This window comes from Carcharodon carcharias, chromosome 5, assembly GCF_017639515.1.
Source record: "Carcharodon carcharias isolate sCarCar2 chromosome 5, sCarCar2.pri, whole genome shotgun sequence".
Classification (NCBI taxonomy): domain Eukaryota; kingdom Metazoa; phylum Chordata; class Chondrichthyes; order Lamniformes; family Lamnidae; genus Carcharodon; species Carcharodon carcharias.
This window is the reverse complement of record NC_054471.1, coordinates 121491743-121518438: the sequence shown is the minus strand read 5'-3', so window position 1 is coordinate 121518438 and position 26696 is coordinate 121491743. Positions and strand designations below refer to the sequence as shown.

Below are 26696 nucleotides of genomic sequence, written 5' to 3'. Positions count from 1 at the left end.
TTTGCTGCCTTAATTCTCCATCTGACAGCATACCTCACACAGTACAATCTCTCCAGTCCATCCTGTGGCAGTACTGTGATCTGTATTGTTTTAAGGTCAGGGAATTTTGAAGGAAGATTTATTTTTGGGTAGTCCAGATGATGAAGAATTGAGGTATCATCTGCATCCTGGGCATTTTACAGGAATCAGAGGTCACATAAGGTGTGGTAACATCAGGAAAATGAGCATGGACCAAAATTTCCTCAGATCTCCACCAGGTGGTGTGACAGAAGCAAAATTTGTGAGCAATGCTAGATTTTGAAGAACACTGGAGACCATACAGGGTAGGTGATATTGCTTTATAAATCTAAGGGCCTATGTACTTAAAATGGCATTTGACTGGTCAAAAACCAAGTCACCGTAGTAACAGGATTAAAAATAAATTGTGTAGAATAATTATTGCATGGATCATTAACATGAATCATCCCAGAATTGCACTAAGTGGGCATGATAAACAATGTTTTACCACCAGCCGCAATGGCAGATTTTCATGCCGTATCATCCACTCTCTGGAGCGTCCCACCTCATTAATAATGCATTCACAGGAAACATGCCGGATCGCTGGTGGACAGGCTCAGATTTGTCCACCACACCATGACCTCAGCGCCTCCTCACTCCGGGCGCCATATTTAAAGCATACTAGAGCACAGTCTACTTCATGTCTATAGACCAGTTCTGCTCCAGGCAACAGGTGGCTCCGAAAGCAAAGGTGATGGTAGCCCTCTCTCTGGGGCACTTGCTGGACACCTAGGAAGGCCCCTGTGAACTCCTTCTCTGGCTGCAGCAGGTGCACCAGGGTCACCAATCTGGCCTGGGAGGCGGTGGCAGCAGCAGTCAGCACTAATGGAGCAGAGAGATGGTCAGCCAAAGGCAGGAAGAGGATGAATGCTGTCATCTGTTCCACCAAGTAAGTCAATCAGCTCATCTCTCTCAAATCACACATTCCCAAACCTACCACACATCCACAGGGATCTCACACCTCAAGGGACAAAACACTAACTCTCACACACACCCGCATATCTCTATCAGGCTCATATCCTCTGGAGCTCACATCCTCATCTGGTCCATATCTCCACTCACCACATAAACATTCCACGCATGTTTATCATCTGCCGTAGCATGCATCATGCTCACACTCTCTCCATCTGTTTTCATGCAGAAGCTGGCTCACAAAAGGAGGGAGAGTTCCCAGGCCAGGGATGGCGTGGCCCAACAAAAGGCCCCTCACTCACTTTGACCAGTGTGCCATCACACTGACTGGGGAGGACATGGACCATGTCTGTGGCAACAGTGAGTTCAGCAGCGAACATCCACGTGAGTACCCTGCACCAGATCAACCCTCTCTCAACGTGACTGTGAGTGCCCTCTCTCCTGCTTTTGATCCTGATTACCTCAACTAATTATTTCGAGTTTGGTTCACTGGGAGCTCTGCCAAGCGACCGACACCCTCATTCAGCCAGTTCCTCATCTTCATCCAGGTCCTTACCTCCAGGCAAGAGGACATCTCCTCCATTGAAGAGCTGGAAATAAGCAGCCTGGAAAACCCGTCATAGCGCTTACCCATACCCTCTGCCAGCATAGAGACACACACCTCAGTGGGACCTAGATCTAGAGCAGCATCGGGTTCACAGTCTGGTGATCACACACAGACATGTGTCCGCAGCAGCAGGAGGCAGGTTCAGCTGAGCTCCCCAGCACTCGGGGGACTGCTGGGGAAGAGGCACATTCAGGCCTGAGTCAAATGACGAGCTTCTAGGTTCGACTTTCCAACTCATCACGGAGAGTCAGTAGAAGGCATCAGAACATCACACAGAGCTGTCGGAAGCCTTCAACACCCAAAGGAAGGAGGAAAGGCAGCTGGACACCCCTGGGTCATCCAATCAGGAATCTCAGAGGCTGCCCTCTCCCTTTGAGTCCCCTTTGCCTGTGACCCCCTCAACCTTGTCCTGTGTCACCTCAGAGTGAGCAGCTGGCCCAAAGGAGGACAGCTAAAGCAAGATGGGGCCTTTAAGGCCTCAGTTCCACAAAGGAACCACACCGAAGTCATCAGAGGCAACAGGGCAAACCATTGCACACCACTGCTGCAGGTGTCCGGGCAGTACCTAGAAGAAATGTTGGGCCTATACAAATTAAGCAATTTTGATCACAAATGGTTGCGTGGGTGAACATGTTTTGCCACTTTATAATCTGAAAATCATTCACTTCCACTAAATAATGTATAAATTTTCAGATTCATATAAGGCTTTATGAATCCTCCCCTTCATCCCCACCCAATCCCCCTCCCCCCACCCACTAGCGATTCAGCTGCACCCAGCCCGACCAAGAGTGATTCTGGAGGGAGACGTATGTGTGCGGCAGGGCTTTCAGAGCTTCGTGCAAGCACTCTCCCATGCACTAATCACCATCCATCACACTAATCTTACCGTCCTAAGCATTTTCATTGGTGCCTGCTGGGGTTCACTTTCAGTTGCCCATCTGAGCTGACCTGCATCTCTACCCACCCACTGATCCCATGCAGCACTTGTACCCGCCCAACATGAGGCTCCGCTCACTTTCGATTTGTGCGAAGTGGTCGTGGTCAAGTTTCTGATAAGCTACCCCACCCTTTGCCCTCCCACAGTCACCCATGTCCTTTCCCCCATCACAGTCCACCCCCCGGCATCACCTTCGATTTCCCCAACATTACCCGACAGCCCAAACCCTTCTCCTTCATAGATGCCCAGGTGAACGTACACGTTCCAGGCTTCCTGAAAATCCCACCCCTACTGGCATTGTCCACCCCGACCTCCTTCTTCTCACCCCCAGGGTCCGTGTTTGCTTCCATGTCCCAACCAGCCACCCTTACCACCCCTTCTACTGGTACCAATGTACCCTCACCCTCCCACCGTACCAGTTTCTTTTGCCCCCCCCTCACACTCACCATTCCATCCAACCATGCCCAACCTGAGTTCACTCCCCAGGAAGCCGTCATTGACTCCACATACTCTGCACTTGCACATTTGCCTGGACATTCCACCGCCACCTCCAACTCATTCTTCCACCCTTACACCTTCCTCCACCTTTACACCTTCTTCCACCCTTACACATTCCTCCAGCTTTACGCCTTCTTCCACCCTTACTCTTTCCTACACCCTTACTCCTTCCTTCACTCTTACTCTTTCCTCCCCCCCGGCCTCCCTCCTCCCCCCGGACACCTTCCCCCCTTTGAACACCCTCCTCCCCCTGGATACATTCTCCCCTCCAATCAGCCTCCTTCCCCGCAGACAACATCCCCCCTACAAACTTTGTCCTTCCCCTGGATACCTTCCCCCTTGAATTCCCTCCTTTACACCTTCTTTCCCCTTAAAACTGCTTCCCTACTTGCACCATTCTTCCCATTATACCCTCCTCCCCACCATTCTCCCTCCTGCCCCCTACTCCCTCCCCCCCAATCTCACCCTTTGGCACCTTTTCCCCCCACACTTTTACACTCCCCTTCTCAGCCCCACCCCCGAACATGTGGTCATGAAGATATGAATGCATATAATGTTAGTGGAAATTATTTTGAATTGGACTTGTAGTAGGGTCTGTGTCTGTGGGTGTGAGTGTGTGTGTGTCTTAATTGGATTAAAGCCAGCTAGTCTGGGTGCTTTGATATATAATAGTTTTGAGATGTAAACAGTAAGGTAGAGGATACATTTGCATTTTGTTGAATAAACCATTCAAAGACTTGGGGTGAAATCGTGCACCTAGCTAGGAGACACCAAACAATATGTTTATATTACTAATAAAATTAGTACTAGGAAAGGGGTTTTATTGTTAGAAGAGGTGGAGTTCAAAGGGCCTGGTGATACAATGAGAATTTACATTCAAAGGGAAGAATACGTATTTACAGAAGAAAGTTCTGTCTGTGAGCGAGAGGGATGCCACCTATAAGCCTACAACTGTGCAAAGGAACCAAATTGAAAGGAACCTCATTTTGAATTTGTAAGAAAAAATGTGCTTTGCCTGGTGTCTGTTTAAGTCTATGGGTTACTGTTACCTCGGGGAAGATTACCTGGGAGTGATTAATTTGGCGATTTGTTTAAAAGTTAGTATGGTAGTAATTTGTAGACATGCATATGCATTTAAATTTATTGTTAAATTAATAAATGTTTAATTTATTTATGCAAAAAACCTTTCGAGGCCTGGTGGTTTTATTCCTGAATTCCGAGCTGCATTGCAAACATACCAATTGAAAATATAGGTTACGACAGTTGTTTAAAATTTCCCTCTGGGATTTTAAATAACTCAACCTTTATCAACTGCTGTGTCATAACACTTGTCCCCCCACCAACCCCAACCCCACTGCCCCCACCCACCCCCACCACCCCCATTGCACATTGTTCTCTGACTCACGCCCAGACCTCCCTCTCCCTCCAACACCCCCCCACCCCCCCCTTCACCGATCATCTGTACCAGCCCCAGGGAAGTCTTTGAAGTTCCGAAGCAGGTCCAAAGCATCAACAGAGACCATGGAAGGTGGTGTAAATCCTTGGTAAAGTCCGTGAAGTTCCAAAGCCTCAGCAAAGTCGAAGCTGCTGTGTGGAGATCTCCCATGTTCCGCGAGCTGCTTCATGGAGAAGCCCTGTGCATGAGGATCCAGCCAGTATACAATGCATATATTCCTCCAGGGCCCGGTAAACTTCTCCTTAGATGTCTGCAATCTGAGTACAGCTTTAAAGGCAAGTCCCAACTTCTGCACATCACGCTTGTCCAGACATGTTCTGGGGCAGATGTGTTTTCCTGCTGGCGTAAAGGTAAATCGGGCTTGGGGGGACAATCCTGGTCGGGCCTTAGTTTGCATCTCATTAGCGGGATGCAAATCGAGTTCATGCTGGCATCCAGCGGGATTTGCAATCCTCCGTGGTGGACACCACCGGATGATCCCGCTGTGATTGCACACCTACATGAAACCGATTTCTGCCCCTCCCGCCAAACTGTGCCCCTGCCCACCATGACACCTGCTGCCAATGAGAGCGGAAAATTCTGGCCATTATTGATTGTAATTTACATTCACCATTATTCAACTGCAATATTTTGTTTTTCTCTGACGATCACTCCACGCCACTTTCACCTGCCTCACCACTTCAATGTTGAGAAGCTCACTACAGGCTGTGGATTTCTATGAAATGCTCCGCTCAGAATACATAGATGTGGTTAGTAACTCCTTCAACTGTTCAGAGGCCTTGAAATAGAAATTTTAATAAGTATAATTGAAAGGCACAAAAGGGAAAAATAATGGGAAAACTTAATTATGATTGTGAAATATGTGCTCTTTGATGGTTTAAGGCCAAAACCTTATTTTGGACACTTAGAATTTCAGTTACTAAGAAGAAAAATGGTTGTACTACCTGTAATTTCCAGTCTATTAACATTTATATATGGAAAATCATAGGCTTTGTATCTAGTATGCACTTCCTGTGAATGCTGGAGCATGGAATCAACTGTATAAAGTTTAACCAAGAAACCATTTGCTGTTTGGAAATGCTGTAACCAGGAAGTACATCATGAGGGCAAATACTTTAATATGTGCTGCTGGGAAGCAAGGTCTCTCATCAATGGGGACACCATTCGGTCCTCAGAAAATTATTGCCTACATACATCACTTAATGATGTTGAACTTTGATAGAGATCTAAACCCTGTATCTTTCTTATCCCAATATATAGTGTATCATATGCTCAGTTGTTAGCACTGGTGCCTAGGAATCAGGATTTTGCGAGTCAAGCTCCACTACTAATGAAAGAACATAACTGATGGTAAAAATTGTCGACAATACTGAACAACAGTTTTACTGTCATTTAGGATGAGACATTAAACAAAGGCTTCACCTACTGCTTAGGCTGATGCAAACAAACCCATGGCACTATTTGAAAAACAACAGGAAATTCTTCCCATGTCCTGGACAAATTTATCCCTCATCCAACACCACAGAAACATATTATACATTCATTCCACAATATGCTTTTTGTGGGATTTTACTATACACAAATTTGCTTCTGTATTTAACTACATAGCAACAGCAATTGCATTTCAGAAGTAATCTATTGCTTGTAAAAGACTAGGGGACATTCCAAGGATGTGATAAAGTACTATATACATGCAAATGCTTTATTTATTAAAATGATATTGTTGACAATGATCTGAGCGATTTTGTGAAGATATGAAGGGTCAGACAGGGGCATGTTGTCTCCCCACATTTATTCAGTTTGTATAGTGAAAATATTCTTAGAGAGGTTGAAGACCTTCTGAATTATTAGTTAGAGGTTGCAACCTTCATAAGATATGCTGATGACACCGTTCTTATTACCGACTCTGAAAAGAAACTGCAAAAGGTTTTGGATAGAGTAGTGAGTGAAAGTGAGAAGGGCTGAGCATAAATGGTAAGGAAAGTCTATTAGTGTCCAAAAGGAAAATCATACCAGAATGTAAGAGTGAAGGATGAAAAAATTAAACAGGTAGACAGATTTTGTTACTGAGGAAATATAGTAATATTGGACAGGAAGTGTAACCAAGAAATAAGATGAAGGATTGGAATGGCCAAAAATTTCAAAAAATGAAAAAGATTATGATCAACTCAAAATTAGCCATGAAAACAAAGCTGTGAATCCTGGAAGGCTACATCACACCAATTTGGACATATGGAAGAGAATATTGGGTGATCAGTGAAGCAATATAGAGAAGAATTGAGGCTGCAGGTTGTAGTTTTTGAGGCAAATAATGAAGATATCGTGGATGAGTCAAACTACCAATGAAGAGGTGCTAACAAAATCTGATACCAAATAAACTCAGCTGACCAAGATCAGGAAGAAAAATTTGGAATTTCTTGGGCATGTAATAAGAAATCATGATTTAGTAAGTATGATGTTGATGGGAAAGATCAATGGTAAAAGAAATAGACAAAGAACAATCTTTTTAAAAAGCCTTGCAAACTGGATGGATGTACCACCAACCAAGATGATCCATGCTTCCAGAGCAAGTTTAACTTGGAGGTCCATGGTCACCAATGCTCTCTTAGGGCATAGTACCTGAAGAGAGAGAGAGATAAAAGAGAGAGACATGTTGCCCAAGACTTTTGTCTTGCACTCATCAGGACAAATGTAGGAATGTCAATAATGTGCTCCTGTAGTAGTAACAGTAGTCAAGACAGAATCTTCAGCAAAATGTCTCTCTTTTCAGCAATATTCAAGTTCTGTACTACCAAGTGACTGTTTATTATAATGATATTAAAAAAGACACAAGGAAAAATATTTTCTTTGTTTACTGACAGAGGCAAATCAAGTATAAAGAATAAGGTTAGGATGTTACCACAGTGGACAGGGAAACTTTCTCCCATGTGCAAACACAGACTAATTCTGAGTTTTTATTAATCTATAAACAGGAAGTGCAAAATCTGATGCTTTACAATAATATTAATGTCCAGTGACTAAATACTAAGTTGCATATTTCATTATATTATGTACTATACAATATTTTATCCAGATATGTGCAGTGCATGTTGCTAGGGTGAAGCCATAATACCCATGCAACCATTATTGTCTACTATATTGTTCAACCTGAAAGGTGACAAAATATTATAAGTTTGTTTGTGTCAGTGATGATTACATTATAATCCACAGAAATATTCTCCAAGTACAATGCTTTCTTACTAAAAACTTTAAATGACAAATGCAGCAACAAATAGATCATATATACTATTTTTATTTACAGGACTAGAAAATGTAACTGTACAGTTTAAAAACTGAAAATGTATTAAAACAATATAGATATTTATATATAAAACAGCCATTAAATTTTGAACATGTTCAATTAAAGAAAAATCTAAAACAATTTGATAATTTGTTTATAAAAAAAATCACATATAAATCCTCTTAAAAGCAGTACCATTGAATCAACGTGGTGGAGACTCTTTAAAGCATGCTTTTTTTGTGACAAACATCCCATAAGACTGAGAGGACAAATTGTAGAATATTTACTAAATTCCACATGGAATTGGTATTGAAGCACAGGAGGCCATTTCAACAGATCTGTTGTTACTTTGTTCTTATGTAATCTGTCTCCTTTTTCTAATTTTCTAAAACATCTATCTAATTTATTTTAGTTGCAAACTTTTCATCAAAGCATTGATACCTTTAGGTTGCATGGAAATAAATTTAGATATTACTGTTTGCAATATGAACACAGCATACTCATACTAAATTTCTTTGCTATTTTAATACAGACATTAACCTGTTTATTTTAAGTGTATTAATGCTTCTGAACGAAAAGTGCTAGAAGTAAGTACAAAGCCATGTTGGATGCCTGGTGGCTGCCTATATCAAGGGCAGAAGCAAACCATTCAGCCCAACCAGTTCAGGTTAGAGTTATGCTCCACTTAAGCATAATGTTAAGTCTGTTGCATATCCTTAGCTCTCTGGGATCATGGTGATGAGGTCTAAGGCCCAGTTCAGAAATTGCCTTCAGCCTCCAGCTTCCGGTTTGCTTATTAAACTCATGCACGATAATGGGCCTAATCCAAGGTCACAATAATTTCCTTCTATAGAAGAGAGTTTTTTGCTTAATTACTTCTAATTTGTCTGTGATATAACTTGTAAAGTATTTTCAAGCTTATTCTTAGAAGATCTTGGTGTTAATTTGTTTTTTGGTGATGTGCTGCATGATTGACTGACAGTTTTACAACATAGCAATGTTCCATCTAACTGTTCCACCCATGCCCATAACGAATTTTGTTACGTATGTCAAAATCAAGGTAATGTACAGATGCACACCACCAGTACAAACAACAAAACCTATATATATTTTGAATAAGTTACCATTGGTATGGTCGAAGAAGAAAGAATTAACCCCAGTCATTGGAATGGTAATATGCTAGTCCACAAATCACCAGATTTACTGAATTTAATTTTAAATTTACCATTGTGGCTTCTGAACCCATATCCACTAGGTTTTAAGTTCAGTACCATAGCCACTATAGTACCATACATGAGGGGTATGTGCTAGCTATTATGTTGTAGTTTGTATTTTAGTTATTTGACAGAAGAAAAGTTGAATTGATAGTGATGACTCAAGACAAGGATCTTCTGTTTCAATTTGACAAACTCAAAATAGAAAAGGTTTTTCTTTTGAATTAGAAAATGTGGAAAAGTCAACTTCTATTTCTTGAATGTTTTCTGTAAAACTGCTATGAATAGTAAGAAAATAGCTCAGTAATTTCTTCACGTTAGCAAACTTAATCAGGCAGAGGTAAAGTGCCTCTGTGAATTTGGAGGTTGGTTCTTGTGAACTGGAGGGGACAGGTCAGAGAGACACATTATCCCTGTAATTTAAGTGAATATTGAAGGGGGAAGCTGCATCTTGGAAGATGAGGAAGCCAGCATTGTGACGAAGAGAGAATGGAATCCCAGGAGGAAGAGTAACTGTTGAGGTAGTTGTTAAAGAAGTAGTGACATTTATTCCACCCCAGTATTATAAAGTAATAAACCGGTTCACCATTTTCAAGGTAAACAGTCCCTCACAAAGCATACAGAAGTGAATTGGGAGAGGTAGTGTTTGGAAGTATACACAGTTTAAAGTGCCCCATGAGATAACCTTACAAGAACCTTTGCGTTATTATTTGGAGGTCTGGCCTAGGGATCCAAAACTTTTTGTAAATCCCCTGGAAATGCCCTTGTGTTTTTAATGTGTCAAATGTCTTTGGGATCACTATTCCTTTCATAATTCTACAAAACCAGCTGCAGCAAAATTACTAAATCAGTGGTATTAACTGTCCCAAAAATTCTTTTACTAACTCTTAACAACTTTTTCGACTTACTTTCTGCTCACTGCTTCCACCCTCCCGCTTGCTGCTTCCTGCCTCCAGCCCACTACCCCAGGAAGGAATGAGTGGGAGGGAATCAGTGAGCAGGAGGAGGGTGAGAGGAGGGTCCGGGAGGGAAGTGGTGAGCAGGAGGGATGTCAGAGGGAGGATTGGGGAGGGAAGTGGTGAGCAGGAGGGTTGGGAAGAGAAAGGGCCAGCAGGAGGTGAGCAGAAGGGCCTGTGAGCCAGAGAGGGGTGGAGAGTAGGTTGCAGGAAGGTTACGCACCGAATGATAGCTTCAGGATCCAGGAGCTGACACAAGTGAATTTCGGCTGTTAATTCTACCTGATCGATCATGTCAGGCTTGGCTTTCTTCTGTTAATTTCCATCATGCAGGAGTCAACCAGTTCTTTACCGGTAGACTGGAGTGGCAGTAAACTTCACTTAACCATCAGGATGTGCACAGCTGTAATAATTAAGTACGCAGCACTTGATGGATCGCTGTTTTGCCATGCAGGCATGCAGCTTAGAGGGAACACTGCTACTAAGTAGACTGTTTTCCAGCAAAGCTTTGTTCTTGTTGATATAAATGATCTTTTATGGTCTTCTCATATTAAAATATGCTTTCTTCCAATCTCAAATCCTTAAAAGTACACAAATCCAATAAATCTGATCTTTAAAAATAATGACACACGGATTTGATCTTTCAGTATTTGTCCCTGTTTCAAGTTCAGTTTTTGCTCTTGAATTAGACACTGCTGATCATAAACAACATTGTTTTTTCCTAAAAACAAAAAAACTGCGGATGCTGGAAATCCAAAACAAAAACAGAATTACCTGGAAAAACTCAGCAGGTCTGGCAGCATCGGCGGAGAAGAAAAGAGTTGACGTTTCGAGTCCTCATGACCCTTCGACAGAACTTGTCGAAGGGTCATGAGGACTCGAAACGTCAACTCTTTTCTTCTCCGCCGATGCTGCCAGACCTGCTGAGTTTTTCCAGGTAATTCTGTTATTGTTTTTTCCTTCTGGTCTACTGCCTATAATAAGATTCCAGTACTGGTATAAAGAGTCTGTCTGGTTGGTGTCACTTCCTTTGCTGTACAGGGCCAGTCGTCTCCAGTATTTCCTAAGCATGCTGTCCTTCTATTAATAGTATAACTTTATTGACACCGAGGCTTTATGACCCACTCTGCATTTGGATTAAGTTGGTATAGGTCTTTCATGTACGTATCATTATCCAGACAGCGTTCTCCTGAAAGCAAAACATTTATAGAAAAGTTAAATTGATATTGATATTTCTTACATTTAAACCTTAAAGCCACAAATGCTTCCAGTATTAAAAAGTCAGTAGCTATGGTGTATTTTCCTGATAATATAACATTGTTCCTGAAAGAGAATTCCGTTCAGATAAGCACTAGCATGGCAATTTTCCATATGTCTTGCTTATCCATACAATATTTGTTCCAGTGGCAGAAGCTACCTCAGCAGCGTCCAGCTCACTTGGTAAGTACATCAGTACTCCTAAATCCAACTATTTACATCAACTGATTTTAGTGGAAAAACTCAATTCACTTTGTTCTTTTTCCCTCCACTCTTGCTACTACAACAGAAAGATTTTACCCACGTCTTCTGCTATACCAATAAGATTGATTCAGAAACTACGAAAACAAGACTGGCAAATTTGAATGTCTGGATTTCTATTCAAGACTGCTCCTTTAACTACTAGAGTCAAGTGCAATCATAAGGGAGAATGGTTAACATGGCGGGAGCGGGCACGGATGGGCACGGAGCTGATCGTCGCCTGTGACAGGCTCCGTGCTGCCATTTTACGCGGACTGCCCAATTAAGGCCCATCCAGCGTGAATCATGGCTCCTGGGAACAGCAGGAGGGGGCAGGCAGCAGCGAGAGTTGAATGACCACCGGGTCCAATGGTGACCCAGCGGCCTGTTTAAAAACAGCGCAGGCAGCCTTCCAAAGGCTGCCAACAATGGTGCACAGAAGGATGCCCGAGAGTGCTCTTGGAGAACAGTCCAGGCAGGAGGGCAGATTGGCAGGGCATTGTGCCCCAAGATTCTCAGATGAGTGCCTCGCTGCCCTCTGTGAGGAGGTGGCAGCACAGTGCGAGATCATTGTGCCAAGGGATGGGAGGAGGAGGCCCCCCAACATGACAAAACTGTGCCTGGGAGGAGGTGGCAGAAGGGGTCAGCTCACACGATGTGGTGCAATGCACCTGGGTTCAGTGCCGCAAGGGGTTCAATGACCTAGTGCGATTGGGAAGGGTGAGTGCCGTGTTGGCATGGGTCACTTAGCACAGCAGTTAGGTTGGCCCTCCTTGGCTCCCCATAACTCTGAATGTAGTTGCTGCACTGAATCATTCACAGCATGTGGCCTTCGCTGGGTGGGCCAGCATTTATTGCCCATGCCTAGTTGCCCCTGAGAGGGTGGTGCTGAGCTGGCTTCTGTGTCTGCTACATGGGGGTGCACCTACACCCACAGTACTGTTTTGAGGGCAACCTGAAGGATCTGAGCCTCGGCGCAGTGCTGGAACACTGAAACATTTCAAAGTCAGGATGCTGAGTGACTAGGAGGAGAACTTCCAGGTGGCGGGGCAGCCATCCACCTTCTATCATTGTCCTTCTAGGTGGTAGTGCTTCCTTGCTTTGGAACGTCAAACAGTGAGAGTGGCAAATGCGATGGAGGCAGCATCTGGGCAAGGGGGTCAGCCCTGGCTGCTTGGAGTGAGTGTATGGTGGCTCCAGGGTCAAGAATCGGATGAACCCTGCAATGTTTCACTCAGGTGGGGGTGGCAGGGCTGCAATGGCAATCCAGGTACAGGGTGGACTAATCAATGCTCCTCTCTCCTTTCAGGAGAAGACCACAAACAATAATGCAGAATGGATGCGGACTGGCGGAGGGCAGGCCCATCTACTCATACTCACCAGATACGAGCAGGAGGCTCTCGAGCTGGAGAGGCCCAGGTCCACCTCCAGTGGTGAGGTTGGGGTGCCAGAGAGAGGTAAGGGTGCCGGGCACTGAGGTCACAATGTCTGTCATTGCAACTATTCCACTGTTGACTGTTTTTTGAATTCAGCATCTAACCTGGGTTTCCCATTGATTATAGAGGGAGGAGCGCATCCTGATCTGGGAGACAGGCATGTACATTAACAGTGTTACGACTTCAACTAATCAAATGTCCTTGTCCTTCATTTCAGACTCACTGGAGCACGCCTGGAACCGAGGAGGCAGAGGGCCCGCCACTGACCCCTGAGGGCCCTGAAGATATACACGCACCAGCGTCACACCCTCTCAGCCGGGCAGGCACCAGTGCAGATACCAACACTTCGATGGGGATAATATCATCAGCTAGTGTCCCAGTGCACAGTGGTGAGGGCTCTTCACACTCGCTTTAGGTGCGGGCGGAGACAGAGAGTGCCCATGGCGCTGATAGTCGGAGGACTACTGGGGACTAGGAACATGCTCAGTTGGTGGCTGATGATGTACCTCTGGAGTCATCCCTGAGGCAGCAGATGCTGGAAGTCCAGCAGGGTGTGCGGGAGGATCTGGCTGAGATACATGAGGGAATGTGTGCCATGGTCTCCATGTTGGAAGAGTCCATGCGGAGCATCAGCAATGCACTGACCCTCATGGAGAGGGTGGTAACTCTCATGGAGAGGCTTCTCCAGGAGAACAATCAGGGCTTCCTGGGGATGTGCTCGGACCTGCAAGTTCTCGCAGTGGCTTTGACCTCAGGTGGTCAGTGTCAGTATGGGAGATGGATTGGACACCCAGTATGCCAGCTCGTGCCCATCCATCAATGGTAAGCAGGGAGGTCTGAAGCGACCTCATGTTGGCGCATGAGTTGCTTATTGTCTCTGCGGGCTCCTCTCAGGGCGCTCTGAATGATGGCAGCAGTTCCTCCGCCCCTCTGCCTGTGACCGTGGTATCCGATGAGGCTGTGGCAACAGGGGAGATGCCTGCCATGCCACTGGCCACTCCCTCCCAGTCTGGGCCAGCACAGACTCCATGGGCCAGAAGGCATCTGCCAAGGTCATCAAGGCCAATAGGACAGCAGAGTGAGCAGGCTGTCTCCAGTGCCAGTGTCAGCAATGGGGGAGTACCTAGACGTAGCACCCGAAAACATAAGCATAAATCACTTTAGGTACAACACAGGCTTCTCACTGGTGGTTTTCTGTTGCCCCCGTATTAGTTGCTTCTTAGTTGGTGTGTAGCTCAACACCTCTGAATGAACTTTCATTTCTGTTTTGTTGTATGAAACTATTAAATGTTTGAGTCCTGAACAAGGCTCAGGGTGCTTCAGTACTTCTGCAGGCATACGGGAGGCCATGAAGTTATGAGTGACTTGGTTGTCATTGAGCTTTATTGACAAGGCACATAGTTAATGTTACTCACCAGGCAGATGTTACTCTCAGGTATTGAATATGGAGGCTGCAGCCCTGGCATGTGTTGGAGATCCATTGTGGTGTGCTAGCTGAAGGATTGTTGGATCAAAGCCTCCCGGGTGTCCCTGCCCCGCTGGAGGTTACGCGGGTCAGCATCTATCCCCTCAGTGTTCTCCTGTGCGTGCTCTTCCTCAAACTCACTACTGGACTCATCGTTTGCAGCCGGAGCAACTATGTCAATATCATCTTCCGTCACAGCACCTCCCAACTTTCCAGCGCCAGGTTGTGGAGAGCGCAGCATGTAACCACTATTAGCGACACACGATCTGGAGTGTATTGGAGTGCATCCCTTGAACGGTCCAGGTATCGGAAGCGCAACTTGAGAAGACCGATGGTTCTCTCTCCACCACAGCCCTTGTGGTGCCGTGGCTCCTATTGTACCGCTGCTCAGCTTCTGTTCTTGGATGGCAGAGGGGCGTCATGAGCCACCTTTTGAGAGATAGCCCTTGTCACCCAGCAGCCATCCATCCAGCCAGGCTGGAGCACTGAAGAGCCTCGGCACCTGGGAGTGTCTGAGGATGTATGCTTCATGGGAGCTGTCTGGGTACCTTGCACAGGCTTGTAGAATCAGCATCCTGTGGTCACACACTATCTGCACGTCCATGGAGTGGAAGCCTTTCTTGTTGATGATGGCACCGGGCTCACCTGCTGGCGCCTTGATGGCCACATGTGTACAGTCTATTGCACCTTGGATGCGGGGGAAGCCAGCAATTGCGGCAAAGCCTCTGGCTCGCTGTGTCTCACTGGCATCATCCCAGCAGTAGTAAATGAAAGTCAATGCAAGCCTGAACAGAGTGTCTGTAACCTGCTTGACACAACTGTGGTCAGCTGACTGGGAGAGTCTGCAAAGATCACCCACCAACCCCTGGAAAGAGCCAGAGGCATAGAAAATGAGGGCAGCCGTGACCTTCAACACCACTGGCATGGGGTGTCCACCCACACAGTTGGAACTGATCTCAGGGCCTACCATCTGACAGATGGAGGTCAGTGTCTCCCTTGAGAGATGGAGCCTTCATTTGGATTGCACCTCAGACATAACGAGGAGGCTGCATCGCCGCCTGTAAACCCTGACAGCAGGATAGTGACATTTTCTGCAGCACCTTCGGCCTTGCACTTACTGTGGGCCCTGCGCCCTTTGTGCCTGCACCTGTCCTCCCACAGTTCGCTCCCCTGGAGGCTACATATGGACTACTGGCCTCTTCCCCCTTCTGGCCCTCTCTTCCTCCTCAGAGGAGGTGCCTCCAGTGGAGAGCACAACCTCCATTCCCAGGGTAAGGGAAGGCTGCCTGAAACCTGCAAGGCCCCAATAATTATGTTTACTCCAGAATCCTGACCTGAAGCCTGTTATTCCTGTCCAAGCAGTTCTGGAGAGATTTGAAGCTGTCCTGTTCACACAAGCAAGTAGGAATAAGTTTAAATCAAAGACCACTTGGGAGCTCACTCACGCCCCTTATCCCGCACGTGGATGAGGTTTTTAAAAATGTGGCCTACCCACCTACCCGTTGCACCTGTGCAATGCTCTGAAATATCACACGGGCTCTGAAAATTCACGGTGTATTAATGGCTCAAGAGCTTTAAGTGGCTCGTTAATTAATGGTGGGCATGCCTCAGAGCTCATAGCGCCCGACCACTGAAGTATTGCGATGGCGTGCGGTGACGTTGGGATGCATGCCCAACATCATCGTGCGTTGGCATGTCAGGCCCACCCCCGCACGCTGATGTCAAAATTCTGCCCAAAAGGTTTCTTCTTCAGTGCACCAAATAACTGCAGAATGAGTACCATGATAATCAGTTACTGAACACAATAATTCATGAACAGAAATAAAAGCCAAATATCGTGGGAAGAGTCGCCAGGTCAGTCAGTATCTATGAGGGTGTTTTTGGGGTGGCATTTTTTATCCTTGAGGCTACTGAATATTCATTCAGCCTGATGAGCTTTGATTATTCAAGGACAGTCAGCTAATTTGCGGTTCTTGAATGGGCAGGTGGGAAGAGGACCTGGAGGCAGTAACCACCTAGAAGAGTGGCTAAAAAGAGGATCCAAAGGCAATAACCACCACCTAGAGGAATAGGTGAAAAAGAGGATCCAGGGGTAGTAACTGCCACCTAGAAGAGCAGGTGAACAGAGGATCTGGAGATAGTAATCACCACCTAGAAAACTGGGGGGAAAGAGGAAGTGACTATCACCTTGAACAGCAGGCTAGGGGCTGGGAACTGTTGAGAGCCCCTCGGGCTGTACAACTCACAATGAATGTATGCAGTGAATACTAATTGTATTATAATTGTATTGAAGCACCTCAGAGTGCAACATGATATGTATTAATAACTCCAATACCATTGTTTGATTGTTTGTAATGACCATATTGAAATGACTGTAATATTCATTGATCATATTGATGCACCTCGTGATCCATGTGTAAAAGTTGAATTTGATTGTACTTTTTGTGATGGCGATTTTGAAATGTTTTGTAATGTTCTTCCAGATATTTTATGAATAAAGTATATTTTTTAAAAAAAACCTTGAACAGCAGGCAAAAAGCAGACTCAGAGGAATTAACCACCACCTAGACGAGTTATCCAATCAAGTCTAATCTGTGACTCCAGTGAAGCAGCTGCATTCTGAGAGGAATTAAAATGTGACATCACAGGAAAACAGATAAGTGATTGGTTTATGAATATTTTGCTCATTTATCTTCAAAACTTGTGTAACTTATTAGTTAATTTTAAGGTTTTATTAGTTGTAGTAAGATTTACTGGCAGTAGTAAAGGTTATCAAGAGTAGCAGTGCTTATTAATTATCATTTCATTAAAAATAAATGAATTAACATATAATAAAAGATGGCAGGGCAGGTGCTGTGTTGTGACTGCAGAAAGTGGGAGTTCCTGAGTGGAGGGGTGGTCCAGGGCAAATACATCTGCAGCAAGTGTCTGCAGCTTGAGAAGCTTTGGCTTAGAGCCATTGAGCTGGAGGCCGAACTGCAGGCACTGCGATGCATCAGGGAGGGGAAATGTTACCTGGACAATTTGTACCAGGAGGCAGTTACGCCCTTTAGGGTAGGGTTTTCTAATCTGGTCGTGGTTAGGGACAGGAAGATGTGACTGTAAGTGAGGCAACTATGGGAATGTAGAAGGTAGCAGCAGAGGAGCCTCAGCCTTTGCAATTGTCCAACAGGTTTAAGGTTCTTGCAGCCTGTATGGATGAAAGTGATGGCTGCAGGGTGAATGAACAAATTGACCATTACACCATAGTACAAGAAGCCAGTCAAGCGGGGACAGTTAATAGATATGTAGTGGTAGTTGGGGATGGAATAGTTAAGGGGACAGATACAGATCTCTACAGCCAAAAGTGGGCGTCCAGATGGCTATGTTGCCGACATTGCGAGGGTTTGCGACATCTGCTCTAGACTGGAGACGAACATACAGTGGGTGGGGGAGGTTCCAGTAGTTGTAATCCACGTAGGTACCAATGACACAGGTAAAACTAGGAAACAGATTTTGCTGAGGGAGTGTGAGCAACTAGGGGCTAAATTAAAAACCAGAACCTCAAAGATAATAATCTCTGGATTACCACCTGAGCCATGAGCAAACTGGCATAAAGTAAATCAGATTAAAGAGTTAAATTCATGACTCAAAGATTGGTGTGGGGGAAATAGGTTTCAATTCATGGGGCACTAGCACCAGTAGTGGGGTAAGTGGGGATTGTATTGTTGGGATGGTCTTCATCTGAACCGTGCTGGGAGAAGTGTTCTGGAGAGCCATATAACTAGGGCAGGAGAGAGGGATTTAAGATAAATAGGGGGCAATGGAATAAGTTTGAGAAGATGTGATAAATTAAATAGAGAAGGCAAGGCAAGAGAGTAAGGTAGCAATAAGGGAAATGATGATCAGAGTGTGGCAGGAAGGGACAGAGTGTACAAACCTATGAGTGCACTAGCAGTTAAGGCTACCGGTTACAAAACTAGTTAAAAAGGCAGCACAAAGAGTTCTGTATCTGAATGCATGTAGCATACATAACAAAATAGATGAATTGATCTGATAGCAATTACAGCAACATGGCAGCAGGATGCCAAATGCTGTGATCTGAATATTCAAGGGTACATGACATTTAGGAAGGACAGGAAGCTAGAAAAAGTTGGAAGGGTTGCTCTGTTAATTAAGGATGATGTTGGTACAATAGAGAGAGATGACCTTAGTTCTGGCAATCAAGGTGCAAAAAATCAGTTTGATCAGATGAGAAATAGTAAAGGTAAGGAATCACTTGTGGGAATGGTTTATAGGGCCTCTAACAGTAATCACACTGTAGGATGGGTATAAGGGAAGAAATAATGGGGGCTTGTGAGAAAGGGAAAGTGATAATCATGAGTGATTTTAATCCACATATAGATTGGACAAATCAGGTTGGCAAAAGTAGTCTGGATAATGAGTTCATAGAATATTTTTGGGACAGTTTGTTAGGGCAGCACGTTTTAATACCAACCAGAGAATAGGCTATACTAGATCTGGTAATGTGCAATGAGACAGGATTAATTAACGACCTCATACTGAAGGCACCCCGAGGTAACAGTGATCTGATTAAATTTCATATTCAGTTTGAAGGAAGAGGGCTGGATCTAAGACAAGTGTTTGGAATGGCAATTATGAGGGCATGAAGATAGAGCTGACTAAAGTGAACTAGAAAATTAGGATAAGAGATAGACAGGTCAGTAGGGATGCAGTGGCAGACATTTAAGGAGATATTTCAGTATAGTCAGAAAAGATACATTCCAGTGTGAAAGAAAGACTCCAAGGGAAGGACACACCATCTGTGACTGATGAAAGAAGTTGAAGATATTATTAAACTGAAAGATAAAATGTATAATTCTGCAAAGATCATGTCAGGAGATTGGACAGAATATAAAGAACAACAAAGGATGACTAATAAATTACAGGGAGGGTGAAATTAGGGTACGAGATAAAGCAGGCGAGAAATATAGAAGATAGTAAGAGTTTCTACAGATATTTAAAAAGGGAAAAGTAAGTAACGTGAGGGTTGGTCCTCTAGAGGGTGAGAATGGAGAATTAATAATGGAAAATATGGAATGGCAGATGAATTGAACAGATATTTTGCATGTCTTCACTGTAGAGGATAAAAATAACATCCCAGAAATAATTATGAATCAGGATGTGAAAGAGAGGGAGGAACTTAAAATAATTATAATCACCAGGGAAAGGGTACTAAGAAAATTATTAGAAGAAAAAGCTGATAAGTCCCCAGGAGCAGATGGGCTTCATACCAGGGTATTAAAAGAAGTGGCTTCTGAGAAAGTAGGTGCATAAGTTTTAATTTTCCAAAATTCCCTAGATTCTGGAGAGATCCTATCAGGTTGTAAAATTGTGAATGTGACTCCTCTACTAAAGAAAGGCGGGGGGGGGGCACAAAGCAGGAAACTACAAACTGGTCAGCTTAACATCAGTCATAGGGAATCTTTTATTAAGGAGGTTATAGTGGGGCACATAGAAAATCTCAATGCAATCAGGCAGAGTCAACATGGTTTTGTGCAAGGGAAATCATGTTTGACTAATTTATTGGAGTTCTTTGAAGAAGTAACAAGCAATGTGGAGAAAGGGGAAACCTATGGATGTGCTGAACTTAGATTTCCAGAAGGCATTTGACAAGGTGCCACATCAAAGATTACTCTGCAAAATAAGAGCTCATGGTGTAGGGGCTAACATATTAGCATGGATAGAGGATTAGTTGGCTAACAGGAAACAGAGAGTAGGCATAAATGGGCCATTTTTGGGTTGGAAAGATGTGGCAAGTGGAGTGCCACAGCGTTCAGTGCTGGGGCCTCAACTATTTACAATGACATGGATGAAGGGACAGAATGTATGGTTGCTAAATTTGCTGATGACACAAAGATAGGTAGGAAAGTAAGTTGGGAAGACGACATCAAGAGTTTTCAAAGGATCGTGGATAGGTTGAGTGAGTGGACAATAATTTGACAGATGGGGCATAATGTGAGAAAATGTGAACTTGTTCACTTTGGCAGGAAGAATAGAAAAGCAGTATATTATTTAAATGGAGAAAGGCTGCAGAACTCTGAGGTACAGAGGGATTTGGGTGTCCTGGTACATGAATCAGGATAAGTTAGTATGCAGGTACAGCAAGTGATTAGGAAGGCAAAGGGAATGTTGCTGTTTATTGCAAGGGGAATGGAATATAAAAGTAGAGAGGTGCTTTGCTACAATTGGACAGGGTGTTGGTAAGACCATGTTTGGAGTATTATGTACAGTTTTTGTCTCCTTGTTTAAGAAAGGATATCAATGCATTAGGAGCAGTTTAGAGAAGGTTCATTAGATTGATACCTGGGATGAAGTGGGGCGGGGGTTCGCTATCTTACGAGGAAAGGTTTGACAGGCTGGGCCTGCATCCATTAGGGTTTAGAAGAATGAGAGGTGATCTTATTGAAATGTATAAGATCCTGAGGGGATTTGACAGGGTGGATGCTGAAAGGCTGTCTCCCCTTGTGGGAGGGAATAAAACTAGGGGACACCGTTTAAAAATAAGGGGTCTCCCATTTAAGACAGAGATGAGAAGAAACTTTTTTCTGTCAGAGGGTCGTGAATCTTTGGAACTTTTTCCCCAGGGAGAGGAGGAGGCAGGGTCAATGAATATTTTTAAGGCAGAGGTACAGTTTATTTACTAACAGGAGAGTCAAAGGTTATTAGGGGCAGGCGTAATGTGGAGTTGAGGCCCACTCCTGCTCCTAATTTGTATGTATGTTTGAATGATACACAAAGAATTAGATTAGACATTGCACGCTCCTGTTACCTTTTGGACCTTTGTCTGAGTCCAGCTCGGAACAATGAGAAATATAAATTCTATCAGCTCTGTCACAAATCCAATTTCTCAGTGATTACATATCAGAAAAAACAAAAAGTAATGAAGCAAAACAAGTTATTCAACCTATTAAACCTTTACTCAGAACATATTTATAACTTTCAACAATAATTGGTGTTCTCACTCAGAGACAACTGGTGTGAGAAATGGAATCACCACACTGGTCGTTTTGATTGGGATTGAGACAATGTACAGGAAGCTTTGACATGAATCTATCCCATTGCTCTCAGGACGTGAAGCTAAAACTGGCTGCAAAATGACTATTCTCCAAAACTGATATCACTTAATAAAATCAATTCCTTCCTGCAATTTAATTATAGATTCCTCATGCTAGATGCAACTGATAGTAAATTCTTACCAATATTTCCTCCAATTTCATATAAGCAAACTTCCTCTTTGTGCGGAGATTCAGCCATCCTGTTGTTGTGAACAAAGTGCAGTCTTTATTACACGATGGTTATTTTTTCAAAATGGAGTTAAATGTTTTTTAGTGTACAATGAATAATAGTAAGCAAGAAAATATAGTCCAAATTATAACCTGATAGCAATTGGTTAGTCTTGATGTCAAGGTAGAATAATGAGTAATTAAGAAAAATATTTGCAGAGAAAGTAAACCTGAGGTTTTGGCCTACCTGCTCTGACTAAGACATTGCTGGAAACGTGCCAGAATATCACCAGCTTTGAGCTCTTCTGTTAGTTGAATCGCCATGGAAACTTTGGAAAGAGATGGTGCCTGAACTCGTATTACACCTTGAAGAGTGACTGACTGTAGGAACACATTGACAGAAGTTAATTGCATGTATTCTTTTGTTCCAGAGATAGCAGTTGTTAATTGTTTGGGTTTGAAATGCAATCTGTTCTACATGTCCTATCTGGCTTCCCATAGTCATGACATCTACCATGAGGCAGCCATCTTGAGATTGGTTCAGTAAAGACTTACAATGAGAAAGCGCTGAGAAGCACTGCTGTCTTTAAACATGAAACATGGTGTCAGGAAGTGGAATTAACATAGAGATTTGAAGTCCTGCAGAGAAGACATTGAGAACCCAGGCAGATAGAAATGTTCAAATCTGCTAAAAGCTGCTGAAAAAGGACAAGGGAAAGCAAACAAACTGAAGGCTGCAAGTAAAATACTGATTAAGTGAACATGACAATAAACTTTCCAATCCCAGCTCCTGTCAAATTGAAAGTTAATACATGGTAGAACTGCTGGTTTTTCCACTTGCAATGGCAAAACTATAAGCTGGCAACAGATTTAATTAGCAAGCCAGATCCGATAAGGGTAGCCACACTTCTAACACTGCTGGGGAGGGACTACTACAAATTGTACACTGCCCCAAATCTAACTGATGAGCAAAGAAAGCAGATGACATAGATTTTGAAAGCCTTGAATGAATGCTTTAAACCCTGAGTTACGTATGAATGCTATGTATTCAATACTGGAGCCCAAGGTGCAAAGGTTGAAGAGTATGTGACTACAGTAACACAGCTTAAAGAATCATGTGAATTTGTATCTATGCTCAGGAAAGTGTAGGTTTGCAGAGCTTGTAAAACATCAGTTAGAGCACATGTATGGCAGAACAGACCAGTAGTTACATTATTCTGAGAGACATTCCAGGCTGAAAGAGCAGAGCAATCACAGACAAAGTACACGATGCAAATACCACGGAAGAAATCATACAAAGGAAAAGAAGGATTGCCCAGCATGGGGGAAGCAGTGTTTTAACTGCAAGAAGATGAATCATTTTGCACAAAGTGGTTGTCTAGAAAGAAGCAAAACAAGTCTAAACAGATGGCAACTGGAGAGAGATCAGCAAGAGTCTGATCAAGAACTATACACGATGCAACAGGTCACTTACTTCAAACCTCTAATGACAAGTGGCTTGTGACCAGCAGAGACAGTGAATACAGACAAGCGCCCTGCTCAAATCAAGCGAGCTACACAACATGATGCAACTCTCCAAGCGCTACAAGAAGTAGTAACGAAAGGATAGCCTGAGAGCATCCAGGATACACCTGTGGTCACAAGAGCATACATGGGGCATACCGAGATGAATTGACAGCCTAAGATGGCATCTTGAATAAAGGAAATAGAGTCATCATCCCTAAGGAGATAAAAGGTGAGATGCTGAAGCATATCCATGCAAGCCATCAGGAAGTGAATCGAGCCAGAGAAAGGCAAGAGAAGTGCTCTACTGGCCAAACATGAGCAATGAAGTTAAAGACCACATTAGCCAGTGTAATGTGTGTAATGAATACCGATTTAAAGAAGCTAGAGAGCTGTTGATGATGCATGACATCCCAGACAGACCATGGATGAAGTTAGGAGTAGACCTCTTCACTATGGCAGGAACTGATTATTTTATCACTGTAGACTACTATTCTGACTACTGGGAATTAGACCAGCTGACTTCAATGATGAAAGGAGGGATAGTAGAATGCTTGAAAGCACAATTCAGTTGTTACAGCATTCCAGACATTGTGATGTATGACAATGGCTCTCAGTTCATGAATGAAGAATTCACAAAGGATTGGGAAATTCAACATGACACGTCATCTCTGCACTATCCCCAGTTGAATGAAAAGGATAAGGTGGCAATGAAAATCGCCAAAGGCATCATCAAGAAATTAAGCAAATCTAGCACAGATGTACACAAGGCAATCCTCGAGTGGAGAAACACACTGACTGAAGGCATGGAAATTAGTCCAGTCCAAAGACTGATGTCACACAAACTACTCTTCCATAAGCAAAAAAGATACTGGGCAGAATTTTACCCTTGGTGGGCATGCGGGCCCCACCGGCTTGGCGGTAGGCGGACAGCTGACCCCCACCGCTGAAACGGGGCCCGCCACCATTTTGAGTGGACGGGCCAATTAAGGCCTGCCCAGCGGGGAGGGGGGAGAGGGCATCCCCAGATGTCAAAGTGCACTCTTTCACGCATGCGCGCAAAAGAGACTAAGTGTTGTCTCAGGGAGATCAGTGACAGTGCACAAAAGTTAAAAAACAGAAAGATAAAAATATTATTAACATGTCCCCCTCATGTGACAATGTCACACAAGATGGGACATGTTAATAAAAACGACATATACTTTATTAAACTTTTTAAAAACGGACATGAAGCCTCATCATGCCAGTGGATGAGGTTTCATGTTTTTTCTACTGCTCGCTGGGGCTCCTGGCCTGCCCGCCAGCCTTAAGGTTGGAAGGGCAAGGCCTTTAATTACCTTAATTATCCTGTCAATGACCTTAATTGGCCATTGACATGTTGGCGGGCGGACAGCTGATTTCCCTGTCCACCCACCTTCCTAAAAATTTAAAGGGACCGGGATGTCGTCGGGGGTTCCTCCCAACGTCATCCTGCATCATTTTCCTGTTGGCAAGCGGGCCCCGCCCCCAAATTGCTGACGGGAAAATTCTGGCCTCTAAAACTAAAAGTAGTAACAGGCATGAGTGAAAAATCCATGGTGAAATGACAGAAAGCCAAATTCCAGTTTGACAAGACTGCCAGAGCTGAGAATTGGAGAGCCAGTCAGGGTACAAACCTTTAACACTCTCAACAGGAGTCAGCCCACATGGAAATGTGAGACATGCATAGAGAAATTGTCACTTCAATCGTACGCAGTGAAGTGAATGATCAAATATACCGGAGTAACCGCAGCCACATACACACAACTAGTGAAGCTGTTCCTTCACAGTAATCAGGCAGGCAGGAAGAAGGGATCTCACCAGCTGTACTGAGTACAGAACTACCATCAATCCCAGAGGTTGAAGGGTCCCCAACAACAGAAATGGAGCAACTACAGCTACGATGGCGACAAGTGCTACAGGAGCTACGCTCTCCGGACAAGGAACATCATCCAGACAAATAGCCAATGACAATGTGCACATGTACCATTAAAAGACCTGCAGGATTTAAAGAATATGTATGCAATGCAGGTGCAGAGACTGACTAGTTGAACAAACAGTTATTACGGCATGATAACAGTGTACTGCTGTCTTCGGTTCATTAGGAAAAAAGGGGAATGCTTGTATCTTTGTTTGGTTTGAAAAAGGGAATGTTTGGGTTTGAAATGCAATCAGTTCTACATGTCCTATCTGGTTCTCCATAGTCATGTGATCTCTACCATGCGGCAGCTTACTGGAGGCTGGCATGTTGAGATCAGTTCAATAAAGACTTGCAAGGAAAAAACACTGAAAAACACTGCTGTCTTTAAATATGAAACAGTAATCAAGGTGAAAAGCTCCGTATAAATGACCACAGGAGGTAATCCTTCATCCAAAGAATAACTGGAATCTATCTCTATTCTGCATAAAAGCTGCAAAATTATACACACCAACTAGTATTGTTACTGCAGTGAGTCCTGAGCCATTTTGAGGCTCATGTCTCATTTGCAGCCTGTCTGCTGGTTGCATAACCTTTATTTCAAGGCAGCTCGCTCACTGTTGGGGAAGGAATAGAAATCAGCTGGCTTTTAATCAGAGTTTAGGAGAGGGGGGACATCCCTGGGGTGCCGGCTGGGGGCTGGCTGGATTTTACTTATAGCCCCAGGAGGAGCACAAAAGTAAAAGTTCAAAATATCTTATGCTATTTGTGAAGTGGCCTCCTGTGGTTCCTTCCAATTAGATTTCTTTGGCCCTATTAAGCAATTTTAGTCCAGTTAATGGAATATAACATTGTAATATTTTACAAATTGCCTCCTGCCTAATTTGCGTCTTTTGGCACATTTATTACTCCTGCAAGGGTGCCATAAAATAATTAGTTATATTTTTAAGCTATTTTAAAATAAATTTAAATGTTGGCTTACTCACATTGGGTAGACTCTTCTCAGTTTGGCTCCGGTCATGCTTATCTTTATCATATGCCATCTTTTTCAGGAGCTTTTTCATAGCTTTTTCCTTGGACAGCTTTTTATGGTTTTCAATGTTTTGTTGTCGCACTTGATTCATAATAAACTTTGGAATCTGAAAGGAGTTGGACGAAAATACTCATTTATAGACTTCTTTGACAGTTGTCAACACTTGGCTCATTAACTTAAGAGATCATTTCAACACCCTGTGACAGGACCAGAATTATTGATTACAAAATATTGCAAAATATTTACAGCACAGAAAGAGGCAATTCTACCCAACAGGTCTATGCCTGTCTTTATGCTATACAGAAGCCTCCTGAACTCTACTTCATCTAACCCCAGCAGCATAACTTCTCTCCGTCAGGATTTTTGTATCTCTCTTTTGCCTTGTTCACCTTCATTGCTTTCCATTTCTTTCCTGGTGTTTGACAAGGTGTTTACTAAAACCTGTTTTCACGGCCATATTTCCTTCCTCAGTGACTGTTTCCGTCTCTGATTTACCCCACATGGATTTCAACTGAAGTTCCATCCGTCATGTTTCGAACCCACCCAGGATTACAGTTACCTCCGGGACATACAACGCTCCTCGGACTGCTGTTCTCGTCGCATTCTGAGATCCACACTCAGTGCCACGCGCCGCCATATGAACA

The 26696-nt window shown here is 43.8% G+C and overlaps 1 protein-coding gene across 1 annotated transcript in view; it reads right to left on the bottom strand.

Moving 5' to 3' along the window:
• Window positions 1–10885: 10885 nt before the first annotated feature.
• arhgap18 (Rho GTPase activating protein 18) overlaps window positions 10886–26696 on the bottom strand; it is a 105724-nt gene continuing 89913 nt past the window's right edge. The window contains exons 12-15 of the mRNA XM_041187389.1: window positions 26006–26158; window positions 21828–21961; window positions 21554–21612; window positions 10886–11106 (exon numbers count right to left, since the gene is read on the bottom strand). Coding sequence (XP_041043323.1) covers window positions 11015–11106; window positions 21554–21612; window positions 21828–21961; window positions 26006–26158 — 438 coding nt within the window. The 3' untranslated portion in view covers window positions 10886–11014. The remainder of the gene's footprint in view (window positions 11107–21553; window positions 21613–21827; window positions 21962–26005; window positions 26159–26696) is intronic.